General features: G+C 40.6%; 1 protein-coding gene across 2 annotated transcripts in view; it reads right to left on the minus strand.

The window, feature by feature from the left end:
* Positions 1-5,169: 5,169 nt before the first annotated feature.
* The window catches only part of LOC134528270 (uncharacterized), a 63,261-nt gene continuing 46,368 nt past the window's right edge, over positions 5,170-22,062 (minus strand). For both annotated transcript variants that reach the window (XM_063361752.1, XM_063361751.1), the window contains 3 exons: positions 19,661-19,776; positions 17,326-17,452; positions 5,170-8,730 (listed from right to left, as the gene is read on the minus strand). In XM_063361752.1, the coding sequence (XP_063217822.1) occupies positions 6,225-8,730; positions 17,326-17,452; positions 19,661-19,760 (2,733 nt within the window). In that variant the 5' untranslated portion in view covers positions 19,761-19,776 and the 3' untranslated portion in view covers positions 5,170-6,224. The remainder of the gene's footprint in view (positions 8,731-17,325; positions 17,453-19,660; positions 19,777-22,062) is intronic.

The raw sequence follows: 22,062 nt of genomic DNA on the forward strand, positions 1-22,062 counted from the left end.
GCCTGCGTTGTTGGCATAGAGCTGTCCGGTATTAGTCGGTAGTGTATCTGCCTACAGTGTCCGACCCTAGGTGCAAGCAGCGTCCGTACGGACAGCCGCGGAACACAATGGCACGTCCCTTACTTCTCCCATAACGGCGAATTAACGGCACTCGCCTCGAGGTATCCCACGCCAACAATGGGTCCTTTGCAGATCCACGCTAGTGGCGGTTTGTTTTTTGTGGGTACGTGGACGGGGGGGGGGGGGGGGGGGGGAGGGAATCCAAGCCAAGCCGACCTTCGGGCAGTTTGTCCTCTCGCCGATGCATTATTCATGACCCGCGGCCACCGACAATGGATCAATTAGGAAGCATTTCCTCACGCGGGAGGGGGGGGGGGGCTACCTTTTCCGTGGTTCTGTCCGCGCATTGGTCAACGCTTCCCTGGACCCGTCGGCTGGCATGAGCTGTCGCAAGCACTCCTTCGCTGTTCACGTGGTGGTGCGTGTTCGATTGTTGGGGGTGAGGCTCAGTCACCGGCCATCACCACGCGGGTTTGAAACTTTAATGGTTTTAATACTCTTTAAGTGATTGATTGTTTTGTACCCCCCCCCCCTTTTTTTTTTTCGCCGGGCCGAATTCCTCACCCTCTTTATGCTGCTCATAAAATTTTAATGTGTAACATCTTAGCTCTCGGTATACAATATCTAGTAGCAGTAATTTCGTGAACGAAAAAAAAAAGTGTAACCACGGTGCTGCCATCTGTGACGGCTGGCGCGAACCAAAGTTCAGAAACCCAAAACTTGGTGAGTTTTAACGAGTGGGTAGTATTTTAATGAAATCCCTCGTCGAAAATCAGGTCCAGAGCCGGTTTTTTTTTATTATTATTTATTCAAGTCTTTCTCGCTTTTACCATAGCCGTTTCATTATATAGTTTAAAATTTCTTGTCTGCTAATCAAATGATTAAAAAGTCAACGAACGTAGCTGCTCCGGCAGCGAATTCTAGCGGCGGGCGCGGAACCTCCAACTGAGTCTTCCAACAAACTCCAGTGTCGAATACCAGTGTTTACTACCAGACCGTATTATGGATGAGTACGGCTAACACGATGAATCATGTGGCTTGCGGGTAGGAAACTCTATGACGATAAACTTGTACCAGCAATGTGTGATAAAAATGCCCTAGGCACACTACTGAAAACCATAAATTTTACTTGTAAAACTAGCTGCAGAACAAACGGACTTCCACGCAGTTATGTGCGTGGATCTTGCCAATATAAGCATTGTGACAAATATGAGTCAGATGTACTTCAGGGCAGTGATGGGGACTTGGGGACTAAAAAGAGTTGTGACTTTCATACAATTATATTTCAATTGAAATTTGAAAAAAAAATATGTATATAAAGTAAAGTTACAATTTGTTATGACAGTAAATAATATGCAATGAAATGCTGAGTTTTTAACCAACAGTAAGTATTTTAGCTATATATTATTCACTGTCGGTAATAATTTCTGATCCATTACGCAAACCTTGTTGGCTTGATCGAAAGTCTTGATCCAAAAAAATACGTGTGATAAACAAAATTTGTCCGACCTTAAAATTAATATACGTCCGGTCGCCAGATTTTGGTACATTTTTTTTTTCATGGTGATATGTAATCCTAGTAGAGACAAAAAGCGTTCATATACCTTTGTTAGATTTGCTGTATATTCACCCGACTATAATAGCATAGGGATTTTTTAGGATTTCGTGTGCCACTGTTCATCTGACGTGTCCTTGCGGAACTTGGAACGTATTGGTTTCCCTTGGTGTTCCTATTAAGGTTCGCTGCAAGGCCGGTGAATGAACTTTGGATCTTTGATTCACCAACCAGAAGCTCTAAACACTGAGCCAGCATGTATTATTTTTTTAATTTGCTATTTTTTATTATTCGAATATTGGTAATATTTAATTATCATCGAGGTTAAATTTCATTTTTGTTGCAATTTGACTGACTGAGCGTTCACTATTATCTTGACTTTATTTCGTTGGAAAGGAGGGTGGGACGGGGGTTTGAACCCCCAACCCCTCTCCTGGGTTCGCCTTTGTGTGACAATAACTCGTTTAAAAATAATTATGTGCAGTCATTATGGGGAAGTGTACAGTTCGGTGGATGAGCCAGACCCGGATAGTTCTCAAGATTTCTGACGTTTACCGTTCGCTGGTGGAAAAAAAAAACACCATATTTAAAGAATTTATATATTGTATGGTCATAGAGTATTTTTAATAACGCTAACCTAACCTACTCTTCCCTCCCGGAAAAAGGAAATAAAGAATTTATTTACACTGACCGAAGCTAACCTTTTACTTAGGTAATGACTTCGGAACTGTTCGGGTTGTGGTTGTGGCTTTCATCCCTGTTTACTGTACGCTAAGAGTCTTTTTTTTTTTTTAAATTTCTTAATGTGTTTTAAAATCGTAAGTTTCAAACAGTCTTAAATGTTCATGTTCTATGCTTTTGAGGCCACGGTGGTTGAGCTGTCAGAACACTTGTCAGAACAAGGCGATTCGAGTTCAATTTTCCTCTCGGAAGTAGAGAAAGGGGCGAAATTTTTCGCACGTGAGTAACATGACGGACGTTGCCGTAAGTGGGTGGGTTTTCTCGGGGTACTCCTATTCACCCTCCCCCGTAAATTCATACCGTCAACACTCTATTGTCATCTCATTACCCACTTCTCCCCTCATCATCTGCAATGTCCACTATATGTCATTCATTCATTCCATTATATTTGATGCTTTAAAAAACATGGGTGCTTGGCCACCACATGCATTTGAGGTGAATCTTCATAATTTAATAATCCATTTTAATGTTTAATTTTTTTTTATAATACTTGAATGATAACACTACACAATAAAGTAGACAGTGGAGGTTCAAAATTAAAAAAAAAAAAAAAAAAACACGAAAAACCTGCAAGGAGTATTACAATTGTTTGACTCTTGACCATCGAACGCCCCATTCCTCAGCGTTTCACTTTTCGTTATGCTTTAATGAGTCATCTACTAGACTAACCATACTGTCTTAAAAAGTTCCCCTTAAAAAAAAGGCACATGCATGGAATTATCAGTTTGTAATAAGCATCCTGATGGTGAACAGCAAACAAATGTTATGTTCCAGGTCCCCAGAGTGGCGATGGTGCTGGCGTTGCTGACGGTGGCTACAGTCCGGCCCACGGCGTCACAGGCGACGGGCGTGCCCACCAGACTCTACAAGATCCCGTCCAGCTACAAGGCTCGCCTCGAGGCCTTCTCGCCGCCCCCCTCCCCGCAGGACGTCCCAGAGTCCACCACCCCCGCCGCCACCACCACCGAGGAGGCCCCGCAGAGACGCAGGCACATCCAGGTGTCCTCCCCCGGCGACGAGAGGTTCGGACACTACTGCGACGGCAAGGAGTGCGAGCAGGACCCGAGACCACCAGCTCCCGAGGGCCATCCTGCGTCCAAGGAGCTGCTGGACAGGTTCCTGAAGGACTACCAGGCCTTGAACGGCGGCAGCCTGCCCGACATACCGGACAAAGACGCCGCCGTGGCGTTCCTCAACGAGCAACTCAACAACGGGAAGTACGAGCCGGAGTCCAACCCGTCCAACAGACTCACGAATTCGTTCCTCGGCGACGACTTCAACAGCACGGACAAGGAGACGAGGTCCAAAGGCGCCCACTGGGGCGAGTACTCCCCGGGCCACCACCAGCACCCCGACGAGGACAGAGACGGCTGGGTGACCTTGGAGGCGGTGCCGTGGTCCCAGAGCAAGATCAGCAAGTGGTACACCAGCAACAAGCCCCACTGGAGCAACGCCGTGCAGCCGGCGAGGCCGTCCCACGACTGGGGCAGCGTGGAGAGACCCCCTCCGTGGGAGGACCGCCCCTCGGACTGGCCCGCCGAGAAGCCGAGCAGACCGGAGCACTGGCAGCCGCACTCCGACGACCGGTGGCAGCCTCCCGCCAGGCCCGTTCCCAAGCCCTCCTTCCAGTACCACCCGTCCAGCCACCTCCACCACGACATCGTCACGGACGACTCCTCGCACTGGGGTCCGCACGGAGGGGTGCCCGGCGTCTACAAGCCCTGGCCGTCGGGAGGCGACCAGCACCCCTACACCACGCAGCGGCCATCCGCTCCCTCGTACCACCACGAGTACCGCCCTTCCTTCCACCACGGCGGCCACCCACCGGGCCACCCGGAGAACAGCGACGGCGAGTGGGTCCTCGTGTCGAACACCAAAGGGTACTCGACCCCCCAGAGGTACCAGAACTACAAGCGGGCCCTCACGTTCAGCCCCAAGCCGATGACCTCGACCCGGACGGTCCGCCTGACCGTGCTGCCCGACGCCAATACCACCACGTCGCACGGCGGCCTGCTGGAGGTGCAGGGGTCGTTCAGCACGGTGGACGAGGACCGAGCGGCGGCGGAGCGCCGCAAGCAGCTGCTGCTGAGGCCGCAGAACGACCCGGTGCCGACCGCCACCCGCTACCCCGCGCGCGCGCCGGTGAGGCGGCGGCCCGCGGTGCCGGTGCGGCGGCGGCCCGTCGTGGTGGTGCGGCGGCCCGTGCAGACCCGCCGGCCCGTCATCGTGGTGGCGCCCGGCGCGAGGCCTCAGCCCGCGGCAACCACGGCGGCGCCCAACTACCGCGGCCGCGCGGCCATGCTGGCGGCGGTGACGGCGGGCGTGGTGCCGGCCACCATGGCCGTGGTGGTGCCGGCCATGATGATGGGGCGGCGGCGGCGGCGGCGGCGGCGCAGCGCCGACTGGCGGCTGGTGGCGCAGCGGGCCGGCCGGAGGGGCCATGGCACGAGGAAGGTGGTGCGCAGGAGGAAGGGGCAGCCGGACAAGGGGGGAGGCCGCCGCCTGGTGCTGCCGCCGCCTCACATCAGGGCGGCCTTCCAATCGCTCAGCCACTGATCCACAGTCCACAGTCTTCCAGATACACTTTCGAATGTTCTATTGCTGTTCAAGCCATCCGAACAAGTTGCTGAGGAACACGTGGACAAGTTGGAGAGACTGTGCTTGCAGAACTCATATTTATGCATTTTATCTAATAATTTATTATACTACAATAGTATTTTCATATGTATACTTTACTATTTAAACAATATGTTTATATGTTTACATTTTTTTTACTGTCTTACACATTAGAATAAAACCGAATCAGATGTATAACATATATAATATTTATTGCCTTTGTATCTTTTTTTACAATAGTTTTCATACCATACGCCATAATAATGTCATATTGTCTTTTTTTTTATTTTGTGCATCACAATATTAATACTTTCACACTTATAACGCTGTAAAATCAATATGCACTCAGAAAGATGTCCTCTTTGTGTAAAACATCGGGAGAGTATAAGCAAGAAGTAGTGAAGTGATTAATGTGTTAAAAATATATAATCAGAAAGGTATTCAATTGTTTGACAAGAAGATTGAGGATTTAGTCCTGAATACATATTTCATAGTAAAATTTTTCAAACAGCATCATTGGAAGTATAATACGCTTTGCAGTAAAAGGTAGTATTTACACAAAAATATTTAACTGTTACCGTTTCGGGTCCATCAGTAAAATTCATAAGAAAATAATTATGCAATCAAATAAGTAATTAAAATTCCGTTGGTTAAAACTTCCTCAAAAAAATTAATGTGCATATGTATAGCGGACGTAATTAAGAGTGATTATAAACATTTATTTGTGGCCAGTTGATTTATCTATGAATGTTAAATAAACCTTTGGAAATATACGTTTGGACCATAAATTCTTACAAATGTGTGAAAGAAGAACACTTTTTGTGCAGCTATATAACTTGTGATCTCATTTATATTTTATTATGATTGATAAATCTGAAATGCTATCTTAACAAAATGTGCGATGAAATATTTCAGTTTACACTGAAAATATTTGACTTCTGGAACAACTTCTTTGAAATAAGTTTTTTTTTTTTTTTTTTAATTTTGAGAGATACATATTTTGTAAGAAATAATTGTGTAATTTCCTATTTTAAGAATTAAATTTAAGAATAAAAGAAGAATAAAATTTAACTAAGACAGCTATAGCGATTTCAAAATTGTATGTGTGCCAAATACACCAGTCAGTCAAGATTTATAACACACAATCAATTAAAAGCATGGTTAACCTAGCTAATTACCACAAAGATAACTATGCAGAACATTTCCTGTTGCTATAGCTGCTGGGTTTTTTGTATTATAAAATTGAATTGTTTCAGACATTCCTTGATAGGGTTTTTCTCAAATTTGTCCTACTCCTTATCTCTTGTATATTTGCTGATCGTTTTACATTATTACGATAAGAAGCATCCATTCTCTTTTGTACACCTTCTAAGTATTGAGTAAATGCCGCTGAAGAATTCCGCAAAAGATCCAAACCAAGCCTTATTTTGAACTGCACCAACTGCTTTAAGAGCCCTAGCAAAGAAAACGGTTGAGGTTTTGTGTTCTCAGGATTGTAGTCCACACCATTTTCCTCGGTCACGATACCAGAAGAAAATACATTACCCCCTTCATACAGATCAGTTGTAGGAATGAATGTTGTCTCTTCTGAAGTTTCTGCGTAAGTGGTAGTTTCCACATTAGTTTCATTTTGCTTTTCTGACTGTCCCAAAGTACTTCCTTCATTTGTTTCAGCTGATGTGGTATTTTCTGGTTTCTCTGTTGGGAGAACAGTACTCGAACTTTCAGTACTTATTTCATTTTTAACTATTGTTGATGCTGGTGTACTATTCGCCATATCTTTTTTATTGTTATCAATAACCATACTTGGTATAATCTCATTTTCCATGTCATCCTTTTCGGGCAGTGCCTCTCTTCTTCGTCGACTGAGACTTCTGGGCCCATGTTCAACAGTCGGATGCTGTACAGGACCTCTCTGCACTGATGGAACCTTGTCTCTGGCAAACAAACTCTCATTTTCTAAAGCGACATGATTTATTTTGTCTGTTAATGTTACCTCCTTGGTTTCAGGGACCTCGTGGTTAACAGCATATGATGTTCCAATACCTACCTGTCTGTATCGAACCCCCCTACTACTGTAAACTGGAAAAGGCGAAGAATATTGATTCCTTGCATAATCTTCACCATGATTTAGGTTCTCTGAACTTTGGCTACCTGCGAAAACCTGACTGGTTTCACTGTGGCCATAAGCCCCTTCTTGAGAAGAATCGACACTTCCACCTCCATATCGACTTGTAGTGACATCATACCTGGTTTCTTGGGGGTTAACAAATGCAGAAGTTCCACCTCCTACATTGTTATAAACTGACATTTGATCTTCTTTCATACCGGCCAGAACTTTACCGAAGGCTTCTGCATCTGACATACCTCCTTCCCTGTCAATGTTTGAGCTATAACTGTAATATCCTCCTGGAGATGTTTCGTCATATGTTTTACGTGCAGCACCACCTGCAAAGGGGTACATGATGAGACCAGCAAGTCCTGCTGTGAACACAAGGCCTAGCAAGCCCACACCTACAGAGGGCATAACTTCTCTCGCAAGATAGTTATAAATGCGTGTCGACAATGGGCGTTCTTTAGTGCTGGCAGCTATAGATGTATTAACATCTTCATCTGTTATTTTACTTTCTAATTCAGGATCGTCGTTCGGTTTCTTGATTGGTCGACGATGCCTATTTTTATTTTTCTTCTTCTTTTTCTTCTCACTTGCTCCTGGTCTCCTTGTCCTTTTAGTTGTAGAAGTTGCTGCATCATCTTCTGATACCGATGATGTAGAATTCTCGATAGGCGTTGGTGAGAAAGTCACAGGTACTTCTTTAAAAGATAAACTGGTAACCTGTGGTCGGTTGGTTGTCGTAGAAGTGGTTGCTGGTTTACGGCGAGTTACTTGCGTCAGTGCGTCTAATCGTGTTTGGTTCTTGATTTTATTCCCCGGTGCGGGGTTCGGCTTTCGTGTCAAAGTTGGAGGTAGTGGCTTTGCTGTTGTTGTGTTTGCGTGATTATCCACATGACTGCCTGTGGTTGAAAATGGCCCAGCAGTTGAGGTCTTTCTTGGAGGAGGATTCGATGTAACAACTCTGGTGAAAGACGTACTTGGTCTTGTGACTGATGGAGTCATCGTCGACGTCCACCCTGACAAAGCTGAGGGTTTGTTGTGAAATGCTAACAAAGGAGGTGGCTTGTTTGGTTCATGTCTCGTCGTAGTTGGCTTTTCTGTGGCCAACAAAGCTGGTTTGGTTTTCTTGGTTACTGTTGGCCGGTTTGTTGTATTACTACCACTTAAGAGTATCCACGTAGAGAAACCACTCGACGGAGTGGTCGACTGGGGTCTAGATGCAGCATGTACTTGCGAAGTTTTACTGACGACTACAGTATCAGGTACTCGACTTGAACCACCTCGGTCTAGTTTTTCAATTGTTTTCTCGACATCTTCGCCATCTTCTATGATAACAGGCACCGCGACACCCTGGCCACTGCCCCCTTGCTTGTGTTTGCGCTCAAGTTGAGATTTAATTTTTGGGGGCGTCCTGATATCAGCCTCGACCATTGAACCATCATCGAGGAGATGAGAACTAAGAAGCTGAGTGGCCATTGTTTGGATGGATTCGCCCAATTGTGCTGCGGTAGAATTCCTCGAAGAACGTGGTACCTCGGCCTCTTTAATTTTTTCTGATGCGTCCGGTGATTCGGAGATGGTGTCAGCGTCTCCCGAACCTTGTTTTTTGCTTCCATTACGATAATCGCTGACTTTTTCGTCTCTGGAAACAATGGTTTAAGATCAATGAATAACCATACATTACATGATTCAACGATGTTAATTTTCATATTTTAAAATAGTGTTAGTATAATCCCAGAACCATTAAGTAACTGGTTTTTTTTTACAGATATTGTTATCTCTCTCCATCGCCATAAATGCCAAACTATATTCATGTTAAAATTACAGTAGGGAGTTAAATAAGTATATGTGCGTAGATCATTAAATAGGTTTGCTTCAAGATATTAGTAATTATGTTAAGTAAATTTACAAGAAATAGTGTTAGTTTAAAGTGACATTCATTCGAGACCAACAATTTTTGAAGCATGTTGTCTCAATGAATAAAAGCATAGGTAGGATTAAGCAAAGAAAATGCCCACTCGTAGTTTGTTAGTTTTTTTTAATATAACCGATAAACACATACAAACGTAGCATGTACAAGATAACAATAGTTAGTAATGAGAATTTGTTACAAATGTCACACCACAGCAAACACCAAGGAAGATTAGTTAAATATGATCCCTCATAGTGGTGTGGCGGCTAATATGCTGCTGTCACAGGTGATAACAATTTAAATTTCAATTGATGCTATTTAATTATGTTTTACGCGCCTACGGATTTAAATACCACTTATAAAAGTGGCTGGTAATATAAAATTTGGTTCACTTAAGCCTGAAATACTAGGTAGTTCTGTAACAAAGAATGTAAAATGTTAAGGGGCAGTTAAAGTTGGTATTGCAGCTGACAAGCCAATCAGATTGATTTAAAGGGGAGTGGAGGGTTGGAACCGGTGGAGATTTTAAGGAGGTAAATTCTGTTCATGGCCTCCGAAGATAAGAAACCGCGAAATTAAATATATATAATGCCATTTATTTTTATTTTAAAAAACGTTTATGCAGACTGTTATTGTTAGTAACCGAGTAATAATGTGGCAAAATGAATCGTAAGGTGCTGATAGGAATATACCCAGGCACGAAGTGATATTCGTCACACTATTCTTTAGCCAAGATCCTGAAACAGCCTCTTCATGTAGAAAGGCATGCAGGTGTATACAGTAATAACACTGATTGAGCTAGTAAGGTAGTTTGTGTTACTATTGCATGGATTATTATTACTAATACCAGGGTTTATGTACCTTCGGAGTAACGACGTCAACTTGAATTACCTTTTAGGTTCTTTTTTTTTTTTTGCATTTCTGTAACATGAATAATCGAATTTAATGATATTATGCAGAAAGAAACTAACCCATATATGTATATGCGCACTGTTTTGATAACTGGAGCCAAAGTAACAAAAAAAAGTGTGTTATTAAACAAATTATTAACACTTTTCATTTAGAAGCACGTAATTACATATTTTAATTCCTTTTTTATATTTTACAACATATTTATTTAAATATTCTGTGGCATTGTGTATTGGTTCCGTTCGGCATAGGGTCATCCAATCGTCCCAGGGTAATTTTTCATAAAATGTCAACCAGTGAAATGTGAACAAAGTATGTAGTAATTTTTTCAGTACATATCGATAAAGTAATTTTGTGTTTTTCACTCTAACTTAGCTACCATGCCACAATTGTGGCTTTTGAAATATTATGAGCAAACCTTCGAAAATGCATCAAAGTTAAAGCCCGTACTATTTTTACGTTTCTGAACTAAATTGGGGCACCAGTATCGACTAATTACTAATAAAAATGAAAATGATTTTTATAAATGCTAAATAATGTATTTTTTTCAGTATATACCTGTACTCCTGATTTGGTTTTGTATCCACTTCCATTTCAACAGTTTTTCTCTAAAATGCATATTATGAAAACGTAATAAGAAATTCAGATGCAGTCAAGAGTCTCTGGACTCGTAAAGCTTAGTGAAGATCATTATTGTATGTATACTGTCTCAAGTTATTTTCAAATGAGTATGAGTAACGTAATAATATTTAAGTATGGTAATTATTTATGATAATTTATATCGGCCAGCCAAATCATTGTGTGTGCATATTCAAAATACAGCAAACCAAGTTATATTTCATTTGGTCAATAAAATTAACGTGATAATGTTCAATCTTGCTGATGATTACTCACCTTCATCAATTATGTTTAAGACCTTTTAATAGTTTGCTTTCGAGAATACCCCGTTTTTAGAACAGTCTTTTAGATGATACGTGTATTTTTAAAGTTTGGTAATTATTTATAAATAAAATTGTGAAACACTTTGACGCTGCTCCCAGCTTCGTTCCCAAGTTGTGCCCACTAGCTTTGGTACCACATAATGTAAAAAAAAAAAAAAATTGTATCTTTCCTAAACGTGCAAAGGAAGTTTATTAACCTTTGAAATTGGTAAATATTTATCATGAATTCATGCATTGTAGAAAGTTAAAATCGTAGGAAACGTACCATTTTTGTATAGTCAATTTCCCATACAAAGTATACAAGTTGAGCCAGAATTCAACCAGAAAACTTCAGCTTCATGTTCATAATGAACAAATACATTGAAAACATACATTATTGGTATACGCTTTTGAAGCTGGAGCTGAACTACTTGTTAATTGAAAATAATAGAGAAAGTATTTAAGATGGAACACTGAACGTCTGGATATTTTCCATACATGTTTCTGAAATATTTTTACCCTCAAATTATTGCAAAGAAATCATTTTATAACAGCGACAAAATTTGCGGTGGTTGTACAAATTTGTTCGATTAAAACATTATCCATCGCGTCGCGTGTATGACATTAATGAAATGAGCGTAATAATTTTGTTTTCGAACGATGGCTAGACTGTTGCACCAAAAATATTATAATTTTATTTTCTAAAGATGGCTAGACTGTTGCGTTGAAAATATTATACCTAATCTTGTTTTTTAAAGATGGTTAGACTGTTGCACTGAAAGAAATTATAATTTTGTATCTTTGAATTTATCTATGAATCTTTGAAATGTGTTCACGCACAGCGATTTTTCTATTATAAATGTTAAATTTAATTTAAAAATAATTTTCTCTAACATATCGATAAAAAAAAACAGCCAACTTTGACGATTATCGAATGTGTGTGTGTGTGTGGTGAATGTGTAATGGCATTCTGTTTATAACCGCTTATTTAGGTTTGTCGCACGGGTTAAAACGGCTTGTTTACAATCACGCGATATTTTTCTTTCACGTGACACCGGTCGCGCTATTGTGATTCCGGCATAAAATGCAGACATTTAGTTTCTAAAGTATTTTGTTTGTATTTGCTCGTCTATTTTTTTCTCGTAATAGTAATACTGACACTGAAAAATGCTTTAATTCTACTATCAGTAAGCTGTATCAGTTACTAAACGCTATTTTGATTCACTTTTTTTTTGTATCTCACTAGCAAGACACTAAGCCGTTGCTTTGGCATCGATGTAGACAGGGGATTCCAGCCCTCGTTTGCCATTGGTATTTAAAAACCTATGGATGAAACGCACATGTGTGAAAATGTATAATTAGCGATATAAAAGCCCAAATATACTTATTAATTACGACTCGCTATTTCAGTTGTGAAATTACTCTACATTTGGTCTATTTAGTCACGTTAACACGACACAAATCTACTATATCTGTGTGTTAGGGCTTATTAATATCAAAGTGGCCAAAAACATTCTCCTGATTTTGGAGTTGTATTTAATTCTGGTTATGTTATATTAAAATTATCCAAACGATAGTGCAAAACCAATTAAACCAAAATTATATTTAAAAAATTAACTGTTATTTATGTTATTATATTATATATTACAAAAGTTTAATTAAAAATAAAAAACTGTACCTTATTTCATTAGACTAAAATAAAATTTATTTAACAAAAACTATAATTTTATTGTCCCATAAATTGTTTTCATATCCTTTAAGATGCACTTACGAAGGATCCATTGGCTAAATGATCAGATTCATCCTACAAAGTCAGTTAACCGAAAATTCTCTATTCGAGTGAACAAAATTTGTAATGCTAGTGATCTGAAACTAGTTTAGTGTTTCCTTTTAAAGTTAACACCTGTGAAACAGCCCCGCCACACCACTGGCCCAAAAAGTATCCAGACATATATATTTTTTAAAATTTACAATAAGCAGTTAAAACGTCGCAGGGATTAATAAAAATAATTTATTTGTATTATTGGTGTTAAAACCACTATTAAATCCCTGCCTTTCAACAACGTTGCAGCTTCTAACATTAACTGCTATTGTTTTAAAGAAACACAAAAAATTCTGTTTATCTGAAAATTTAACTTAACTATAATTAATTTTGGCAACATAAACCATAACCAAACCAAACACTAACATTAGTTTCATACTAAAGTATTACAAATAGTAAGTTACTAACACAGAAAAGCGTTCAACCTAAAGCAAATAAAAGTTCTAAAATGGTTTACTAGGTACCTTAAAATTTTAACTTAACATTTCTTAAATGTTGAAAAATGATCCCGCATATGTAAATTGCTTTAAATCGTTTTATAATATAATTTTGCAATGTGCTCTACTCCTATTTATCAGATCATTAACTAAAAAAATAAACGAATAATTACAGAGAAAGATTATTTTGTTTGACACTAGAAAGTATTTATTTGAAATTCCCTACGATACATGTTAAAATTTAATGCAACAATTTCCTTAAGGTAAAATATTTGCTGCTTTTTGAAATTTAATTTATCTGAAAAATTTTAAAGTGCTTAATTTTTTAGAATTCATACATGTATAAATTAAAGTCAATATTACATGTTTGCAATTAAGTAAACAAATATTTAATTTGTTCAGGCAAACTTCTTTCTCTTAAATGATTCGCTGACTGTGATACAAAATAAATAGTTGTAGTGATGATCATAAAGTGTAATATAAAATTAATTCTAGGGCAAAAATATCATATAAGTACACTGAAACATCAGTTAATAAAGTGACCAAGATCTTCCTTAAATTTGAAATAATATAAAACATAGTCTTTTGGTATATGGACATTTTTAAATGAGTTCCCTACCTTGAGAAATAAAATGTCACAATTTAAAGCATTAACAAAACGTTCAAGATTGTAAAGTACCTGACAAATAGGCCTTTATTTATTTAATATCTTAGTAATCATAACAAGACTTCAAAACACAGTTTGCTTAAACTAGTTTATAAATATTGTGTATAAGTACAATTAATCAACTAAGAGATGTCTGGAGGGCTACAGAGAAGGAACAAATAAGTAAACTGAGTAACTCTTCTAAGCAGCAAATATATATTTAATTTTAAATTTATCCACGTGTGTTTTATTTCTTCGTAGCAAAAGGTTTATCGAAACCTGTGGACGCCGTAACGCCACCTTCTGCAACTGGTATTAGATATGGTTTTTGAAAAGAAACTGAGAAGATGAATTGTGTGCTGGATTTGAAAATGTTAGGTTCTGCAAAACTGGTGTTCGGGGTAGAAGTGTACGCGAACAGCAACGTGCAAACTTATTTTGTTTGATTGGCGCGGTCAGTGCCAGGCCTATTCCTTCTTGTCGTGGACCTTCTTCTCGAAGCTGGTAAGGATGCCTTCGAGCGCGGCCAGTCTCCTGACGGGCTGGAGGGCATCGCGCGACCCCCCGACCGTTCGCCCCGCGTCACGGTCCCAGTCGTAGTCGTACTCCCCCCACCCCTGCGGCTGCTGCGGGGCCGAGGGCTGGTAGTTCCTCCAGCCGGCCGTGCTCCAGAACCAGTGCAGGACGAAGGCCCCGGCCAGTAGCAGGCCGGCGAGCAGCGGGGCGAACAGGAACAGCCAGATCGCGGCGGGCGTCAGCAGGGAGTGCAGCAGCTCCTTTATGGCGCTCGTCGGGGTCGGACTAGCCGTCGTGGTGGTGACGGCCGTGTCCGTGGTCGTGGCAGGGGAGGTGGTCGTGGTCGTGGTGGTCGTGGTCGTGGGGGTCGTCACGAGCTCTGTCTCCGGGGTGGTGGTCTCCTCGGGCTCTTGGTTCTGGATGTACGACGGGTAGTCGTAGTCGTCGGAGCTGGGAGGGACGTTGTGATCCACGTCAACGTGGTTTTGGTTGACGATGTCCGAATGTATTACTATGTTGATATCGGCGCAACCTTCTTTCGAGTAGTTTTTGAAGTTGGCCAGCGAGGTCTGCCCGCCGATCACGACGTTGGGACATTTGTCGTAATACGGGTTCAGGTCCTGGGGATGGCCCGTCTCGCCGTAATACGGAGGGCCGTACGATGCGGTCGGCCGTGCTGTGACTATTGGGACAGGGCTGTAGGTGGGCTTGCTTTGTGGCGCGGGCACATAGTTGAAGATGTCGCTGTACGACGGGTAGTTCTGTTGGCTGTGCTGAGGTTTGTTGGTTGAGCCGTAAACAGGGTTGCCGTAACTATTACTGATTGGTGGTGGGTTATCAATGATGATGATTGCTGGCTTATTGGGTCTCGTGACTGAGAGGTCATTGTACATGAAATTAGTGTGATCCAGAGGAGGTGGTGGAGGTTTTGGTTTCGGACGTGACTGAGTATAGTCCCAATTATGCATCTGCTGTATCGTCACAGCTGGCCTTTTTATTACTCCTGTGACCCCACCATTGTACGAATGATGTAAACTGACGGTGGGTGTGTGCTGCTTGATGGGAGTGTTTGTGTACGTGTGATACAAAATAAGGTCGTCAAGTGATTCGACACCATTTTCACCATTTGGCCAATTCTTGGTGTCATCCATTTTTGACATGGGAAAATCTTGGACGGGAGTTTTTAAATCATGAAGATTGTTGGCTACGAACTGGGCCACCAAATCTGTTTCGCTGTGCGACTTTTCTGGTAGCTTATGCACAGCTATGAGTTGTGAATCCTCTACAAAATCATCATTTCGTCTAGTGAAATTTTTACTTTTTTTTAGTTTGTCATCACTTTGTGATGCAGATGAAATTTCTGACGTATTTACTGATGATGAGTTTGGAAATGCATCACTTTCATCCTTGATGTTTAAATTTTCATTAGGCTTTAATTGTATTGGCAACCATAAATGCTCATCTTCAAACATTCTAGACTGTGATGTGCTAAGATTAAAGTCGGTCGAATTGAGGTGACTTGCTAAATCAAAAAGTTCCATTTTCTGAAAAACTTTATTCATGTAAGTTCCATTTACTTCATTTGGATCTCTAGCAAAGTTTTTATTTTTTAATATACTACTCTTATTTATTCTCTGAGACATTAACATGTCTTCTTTATTTAATTTCTGGAAGTAAATTTCCTTATTTAAAGTGCTGTTCCTAGTGTTTGCATTAAAGGAATCTTTAGATAATGATACCTTACTATCTACTGTTGGCAATGCTTCTTTTATTGATTGTTCAGTTTTTAAAGAACCTCGTGGAGAAGCGGCACTGGAGAATATATTGATTGTTGTATTCCTTGAAATATAATTTTTTGGCAATTGTGGTTTATTTCGATCTTCTGCAACCTCACTCGATGATTTAGAAATTTTACTACTTTGTAAAATAGGACCAAAATTATTTCGCTCGGGATTTATCCGCAAATGTTTCATTTTTGTCTTAGAAGTGAGGACTGAAAGAAGTGTGTTTTTATTTATTTTGGACGTGTAGTTATCAAAAGAAGTTTGTATGTCTTCTGAGTTTATGTTCTCTACAGCACTTGCATCTGAAACTGTTGTGACATGCAAGGGTGTGGTTGTGTGATTATTTGTTTTGTCGCCAAGGGTAAATGTAACTGCCGCATCATTTGATATGTTAGCAACAGTGGGATTTACAGAAACATGTGTGCTTCCTTTGATCTCTTTAGAGTGTATTGCTGTGTTTTTGTTTTCCAGAGTTTCCTCGGAGGGAAATGAAACAGCGGTCGTAGATATTTCGTAATATGTGGGAAAGGTTGGTGTAAACTTTCCTGTGAAAGTAACAGTGTTTGTCGAACGTTTTGTTTGCTTAGAAGTGGCAAAAAAAGATTTAGAGCTTGTGTCTTTCCACGGAACAGGCACCGTATAATTTTCTAGAGAGAATAATTTAAGGTCGATTTCAGTTGGTATAGCTTCCCCGGGTAAGCCATCTTCAAAAATAATTTCGCTTCCAGGGAATATTGGTTTGCTACTGTGGTTATTTATTTTGTATTGTTTACGTTGTTCCTTTACAATAATGCCCTCTTTGCGAATAGAGTGTTTCCTGACACTGTCTATATGAGCAGTCGAATACCTGCGAATTTTATCCGACTGTACTTTTGGCGCATGTCGAACATCTGCCCGGTCTTTCTCTCTGACTGTCGGAAGTGTTTTGTTGGGACCCTGCACAAATACCCTGCTTCTGAGATCAACATCCTTTCCAGACAGCTCAGAACCAGGGAAGTTCTGAATGCGTTTTATTTGTACGGGTTCGATAATTGCTCTGGCATGTCCCGAGCTTCTAGGTGAAACTGATTTATCCGTGTGAGTTTTCCGCATAAGTTTGACACCTAAACTGACTTCGTGGACCTTTCTTTGTCCCGTGTGTTCACGACCTGGCCTTGGGAAATCTGTTTTTCGATCGACGACTTCATCTTTAGGCTCAACTCTTTCTATAACCGCCCTCGAAATATCTCTGGTGTTGTGGTTTGAATGGTATGTCCTTGGTAGTGTTACGTCACCCCCATTATTGTTATACCTGTGGTGAAACTTGTCACTATACGGTTGTCCGCTGAGCGAAGCTGAGCTGTCCGGTGCCTGGATGGTTGATCCGGTGGCCGGCGGACTTGTCGAAGGCGACGAACTTCGTTCCCACTTCGCAGAACCTGAGGATCAAATAATAAAGCAATACTAGCATGTGTTTTCATAAATAAATAAATAAATAAATTCAGCAGTATGTGATAGATACATCAACTAGATGTCAGAGTTGTATGTTTATTATATTACTTAATAGCAACTGTGACACCTTTTTGACTGGTTGGATTTTCATTTAGTAAAAAAGAGTAGTCTTTAAGCATGCGTTCGCATTTAATGATGTTTTATAGTCATAACAGTAGTGGAATCAAAAAGTCTTGAAAAAAAAAGAGGGTATGATCACGTCAATAAACGAGCATTACTTCTAATTTTTTCTCAGAAACCGTTATTTTATGTAGTATGAGTGGGGATCAGGATGGTCGTTTATCTTCCTGGCCTCGTTTTCCGTCCGCCACTTTTCACTTAAAGCTGGGCTGCATTCGCAACAGCACGCGCGTAGCACACACGCACTGAAGTTGAATGCTCATAAACAGAGAGCAGTTGCTGCATCGGAAGATACACGCGCAGCAAAACAGCACGCCAATGGCGCACAGAAAGTTGTCTTAACTGGTGACGACATTTCTCTGTGCTGTGCGCCGAAAGTCTGCGCTCAAACAATCAGCATACAATGCGTCATTGATGTACACTACGTCAGCAGCATAAAGTAGCTAACGAAAGTGTTTATATGTGGATTTCAAAGATAACTAGTGAAACTAATTTAAACTTGGTATTTATTTGCGAAAAAAATCTTTGTAGTTAAGCCGTTAAACATTCCTAGTCGTTTAAAACTGGATGACGAAACCAAATGCTTGAATTTAGGTACTCAACTGCTTCATATAATAATAGATGACAAAATCGAAACATTTGGAAATGAAAATCCCACAAAAATAAAGGAGGAAAAAACGGAATTTTTTCGAAAGGCTGTGTTGTGTGCGAATGTAGCTTCGAATACTATGCTGAGCGTGTGTGACCGTTCTATTTTCATGCTGTCTGCGTGCTATCGCGAATGTAGGCTAGGCTTAACCTATCTCTCGTTTCTTCATTTATGAAATAAAACTTGTACCAGTGGCATAGATCTATTTACAGCAAGCTTTAAAGACTCAGTGTCAAACCGCATGGCGTAAAATCTTTCCTTTATCTTTGATGGACTATGTAAATATGAGTAGTGTCACCTTGTCCGTTCAGGGAAAACTAAACCTTAAAATCCATTGACCCCAAGTCAGAAGCCCGAAAAATCCCCATTCGTGCATATTGTAAAAAGTAAAAAAGTAGGTTAGGTCGGTTAAATACGTGCACACGCTGGCAAAACTCGTTTTTGTTTCTTTTTGTTTACTGTAGGGTGGTTTATGTCGCACGCCTAGGTGATCGTAGATATATATAAATAAAATGATTGTTTTGTTAGGTCAGCGACATTTGAAATGCTCTAAAATCTCGAAAATTAATGAAATCTCTAAAGTTTTTTTTTTTTTTTTTAAATTCCGACCGCGAAGTTGCACGAGCGAGCCGCGAACTTAGGATAAGTTCGGTTTCATGAGTTTACCGGTAGGGTGGGGGGGGGGGGGAAGTCGGTGAATCATAGACTTCCCGTTCGAAGAACTGAACTAGGAACTTGGGTGAAGGTGGGAGGGGGGGGGGCCTGGCCTAATCGAATGGTTGGTCGGCTGGTGGAGGGAGGGGATGTAGCGGTCTCCTCGGAATGCCGTCCGGTGACACAGTCCGTCTGGCGCGCGTGGGTTGGCCCCTTACCGCTTCCGGCCAGGTGTTTCCGGGGTCATGCGTGTTTACACCGAGGAGCTCATACAGTACTAGCCGTGTGCCCGATGGGCAAGTGTTTGATGCTTAAAACGCTGTTACAACTGACTTTTATTTACAAACAGAAGCCTGAACACCAATTTCCAGGTTTCTAACTTCAAAAAAGACAAATTCTTTTTTTTTTTTTAACCCCCCTTCACGGATGAGTTTTCAAAAATCTTTTTTTTTTTTAGTTCTCACCTACGTTATATAAGGAACTCCTGTCCAGAATTTCATGCTTCTAGACCCACCGGTTTAAGCTGTGCTTTGTCTTTCAGTCAGTGTTGAGAATTTTATCAAGTAGATGTTTCAGAACAAAACGACAAAGACCGGTAGGTCATTCATTAAAATTCGGTTTCGAGGAGTATATTTGAGATAGGCACTATTTTATATTCGAATTCGAGAAAATTGAGATCTGACCCACCACTACTCCTGTGAAATGCCAATACCTGTACTGCCTGGCTCGAACTGCGGCCGCGCCAAGCAGCAACCAGCCGCCGCTAGGAGCAGCACCAGCACCCGGCGGCCATCTTGTCGTCGAGCCAACATGGCGGCGGGGAATCACCTGCAACAGCGGCGCGTTCAACAGATTTGGACAGGGAAGCCAATGAAACACATTCAGCAGTCACTTATCCTAATTTATTTTTGTTGTGATCCCTAAATCTCTAAAGATGTAAACATTTATTTCCATTCCAAGCTTGGAAGCACTATTACCTAAAATAAATGATTTTATATTCAGTTATCAAAATGGATTGATTATAAACTTTGTTACTGCTTGATTTGCATTTCTTTCCCTTTTTTCAGTATGGTTTACAGTACTTTAGGCTCATTAAGTTTTAAAATCTAATTGTGATATAAAAAATAAATACGAACGATTATCTTAACAGCCAAAATCAGCAAGGTTTCGCAGAGTTAACACATGCTATAAACACATCAGACTAAAATATGATTTATATAGTATTGATAAAAAGCACTTACAATGTGCTAATTTTAGATAAAATATTTCCTCTTGTGTGTTACATATAAAATAATGTGTATTGATCTTACATCGTTCCCTACAAAACAGTAATTTTATATATTAATACTTGAGATGGTACAATTTAAATTTTTTATCTCCCATCCTGTGAACACACATGCTATAAGGGACAGGCGAGTGACAAATGATTAAATCGCAGTTGAAGAGGATCATGTAGTTAGATATATTGTAAGTACAATAAATATATACCTACATGTAAAAACATTTCTATATTTGAAATTTTATTTAATTTTTATTGTATTTTTGAACCACAGGTTTAGCCTTTAATTTATTTAACTTCATTATAAAATTTGCTACATCTGGTTTAAAGTGTTCAGTTTTGTTACATGAGAGCATAGGTATAAGAACGTAATTTAAATTAAAATAAAGTCACACACAACCGAACCTAACCTTACTAAAATTTCATTTTAATTACGAAAACCTAACCTCCAGTGAAAAAAAAAAGAATAAATTTGTATAAGAATTTTATTTATTTAACAGATCTAACCACACCTATGTTTTACTTTTCCAAAATAATTTCAAATATTTGAAGATGGTAATTTTCTTTCTTATTGCGTATCCAGTGTATATCAAAGCTCTATAATGTGTATAACGCATTCAACTGCTTACCTAATTTAAATAATTTACGTTAAAATATAAATGGATAGGTATGTTGTACAGAACTATGTTCCTCAAGGTTTATTAGATATTTCACAATAATTCATGTCTTTAATTTACTATTTTATTTTGAAATACAACTGCACGTGCAATAAGGAACAGAGAACGCGCATTCTTGGGAAGCCTAAGATGCACATAAAGTTCTGCCATTCCCGATTACACCCGAACAATTCACCTTTTGGCCAACCTCGGGTTTATTTATATATATTTATATTTCTCTGTTTATTTTAATGTAGCTATACTAACCTAACTAACCGTCCATAGTGTTTTAATGTAGCTAACCTAACCGACCACTTTTAATATTTGAATTCATTTAATCCCGAAGTTGGCCGAAGGTGAATTTTTCGGGTGAAATCGGGAATGGCAGAAATTTATGTGCATCTTAGGTCTCCCCGCATTCTTGGGACGTCTGAATCAGGGTCAGTGAATCCTCACGCGGAAGAGTCACGCGGCGGAAAGGGCCACGCTTCAGTGATCGCGCTGCCGGTAGCTTCGGCGTCTGGAGGGTGGGGGAGGGGGAAAGTGTCCTGCGTGCTGCGACAGGACACTGCGGCGTGTGATTGGCGTGCGACGGTCCCGACACACACACCCCGGGACCCCGCCCTAACCACCGGGTGCCGCGTCGGGAGAAAGTGCAGAGAGTGCGGTAACTGTACGCAACGTCCCAACCGTCTCGTTAGAGGGACGGGGGAAATGTAACAGTTCGTGTCGTGTCGTCTTAACGGTCACGAAGCTGCGTCATGCGATCCGCACTCCCTGGCAATACGACCGTTGTAAAGTCACGAATCACTCAGTAACCTCTCAGTGGGCCCTAAAATAGTTAAATTCTATCAAATACAACAGGTCCTAAATAATCTAAATATATATATAACTCAAAGGTGACTGACTGACATAGTGATCTATCAACGCATAGCCCAAAGCACTGGACGGATCGGGCTGAAATTTGGCATGCAGGTAGATGTTATGACGTAGGCATCCGCTAAGAAAGGATTTTGATTAATTCTACCCCCAAGGGGATAAAATAGGGGATGAAAGTTTCTATGAAACTTTGTCAATTTTAAACCGATCGGGCTGAGACTTTGCATGCATAAAGCTACTATGACGTAGGCATCCCCTAAGAAAGGATTTTGAGATGAAGGCTATATAAGATTAGTAACT

This window comes from Bacillus rossius, chromosome 1, assembly GCF_032445375.1.
Source record: "Bacillus rossius redtenbacheri isolate Brsri chromosome 1, Brsri_v3, whole genome shotgun sequence".
NCBI lineage: Eukaryota > Metazoa > Arthropoda > Insecta > Phasmatodea > Bacillidae > Bacillus > Bacillus rossius.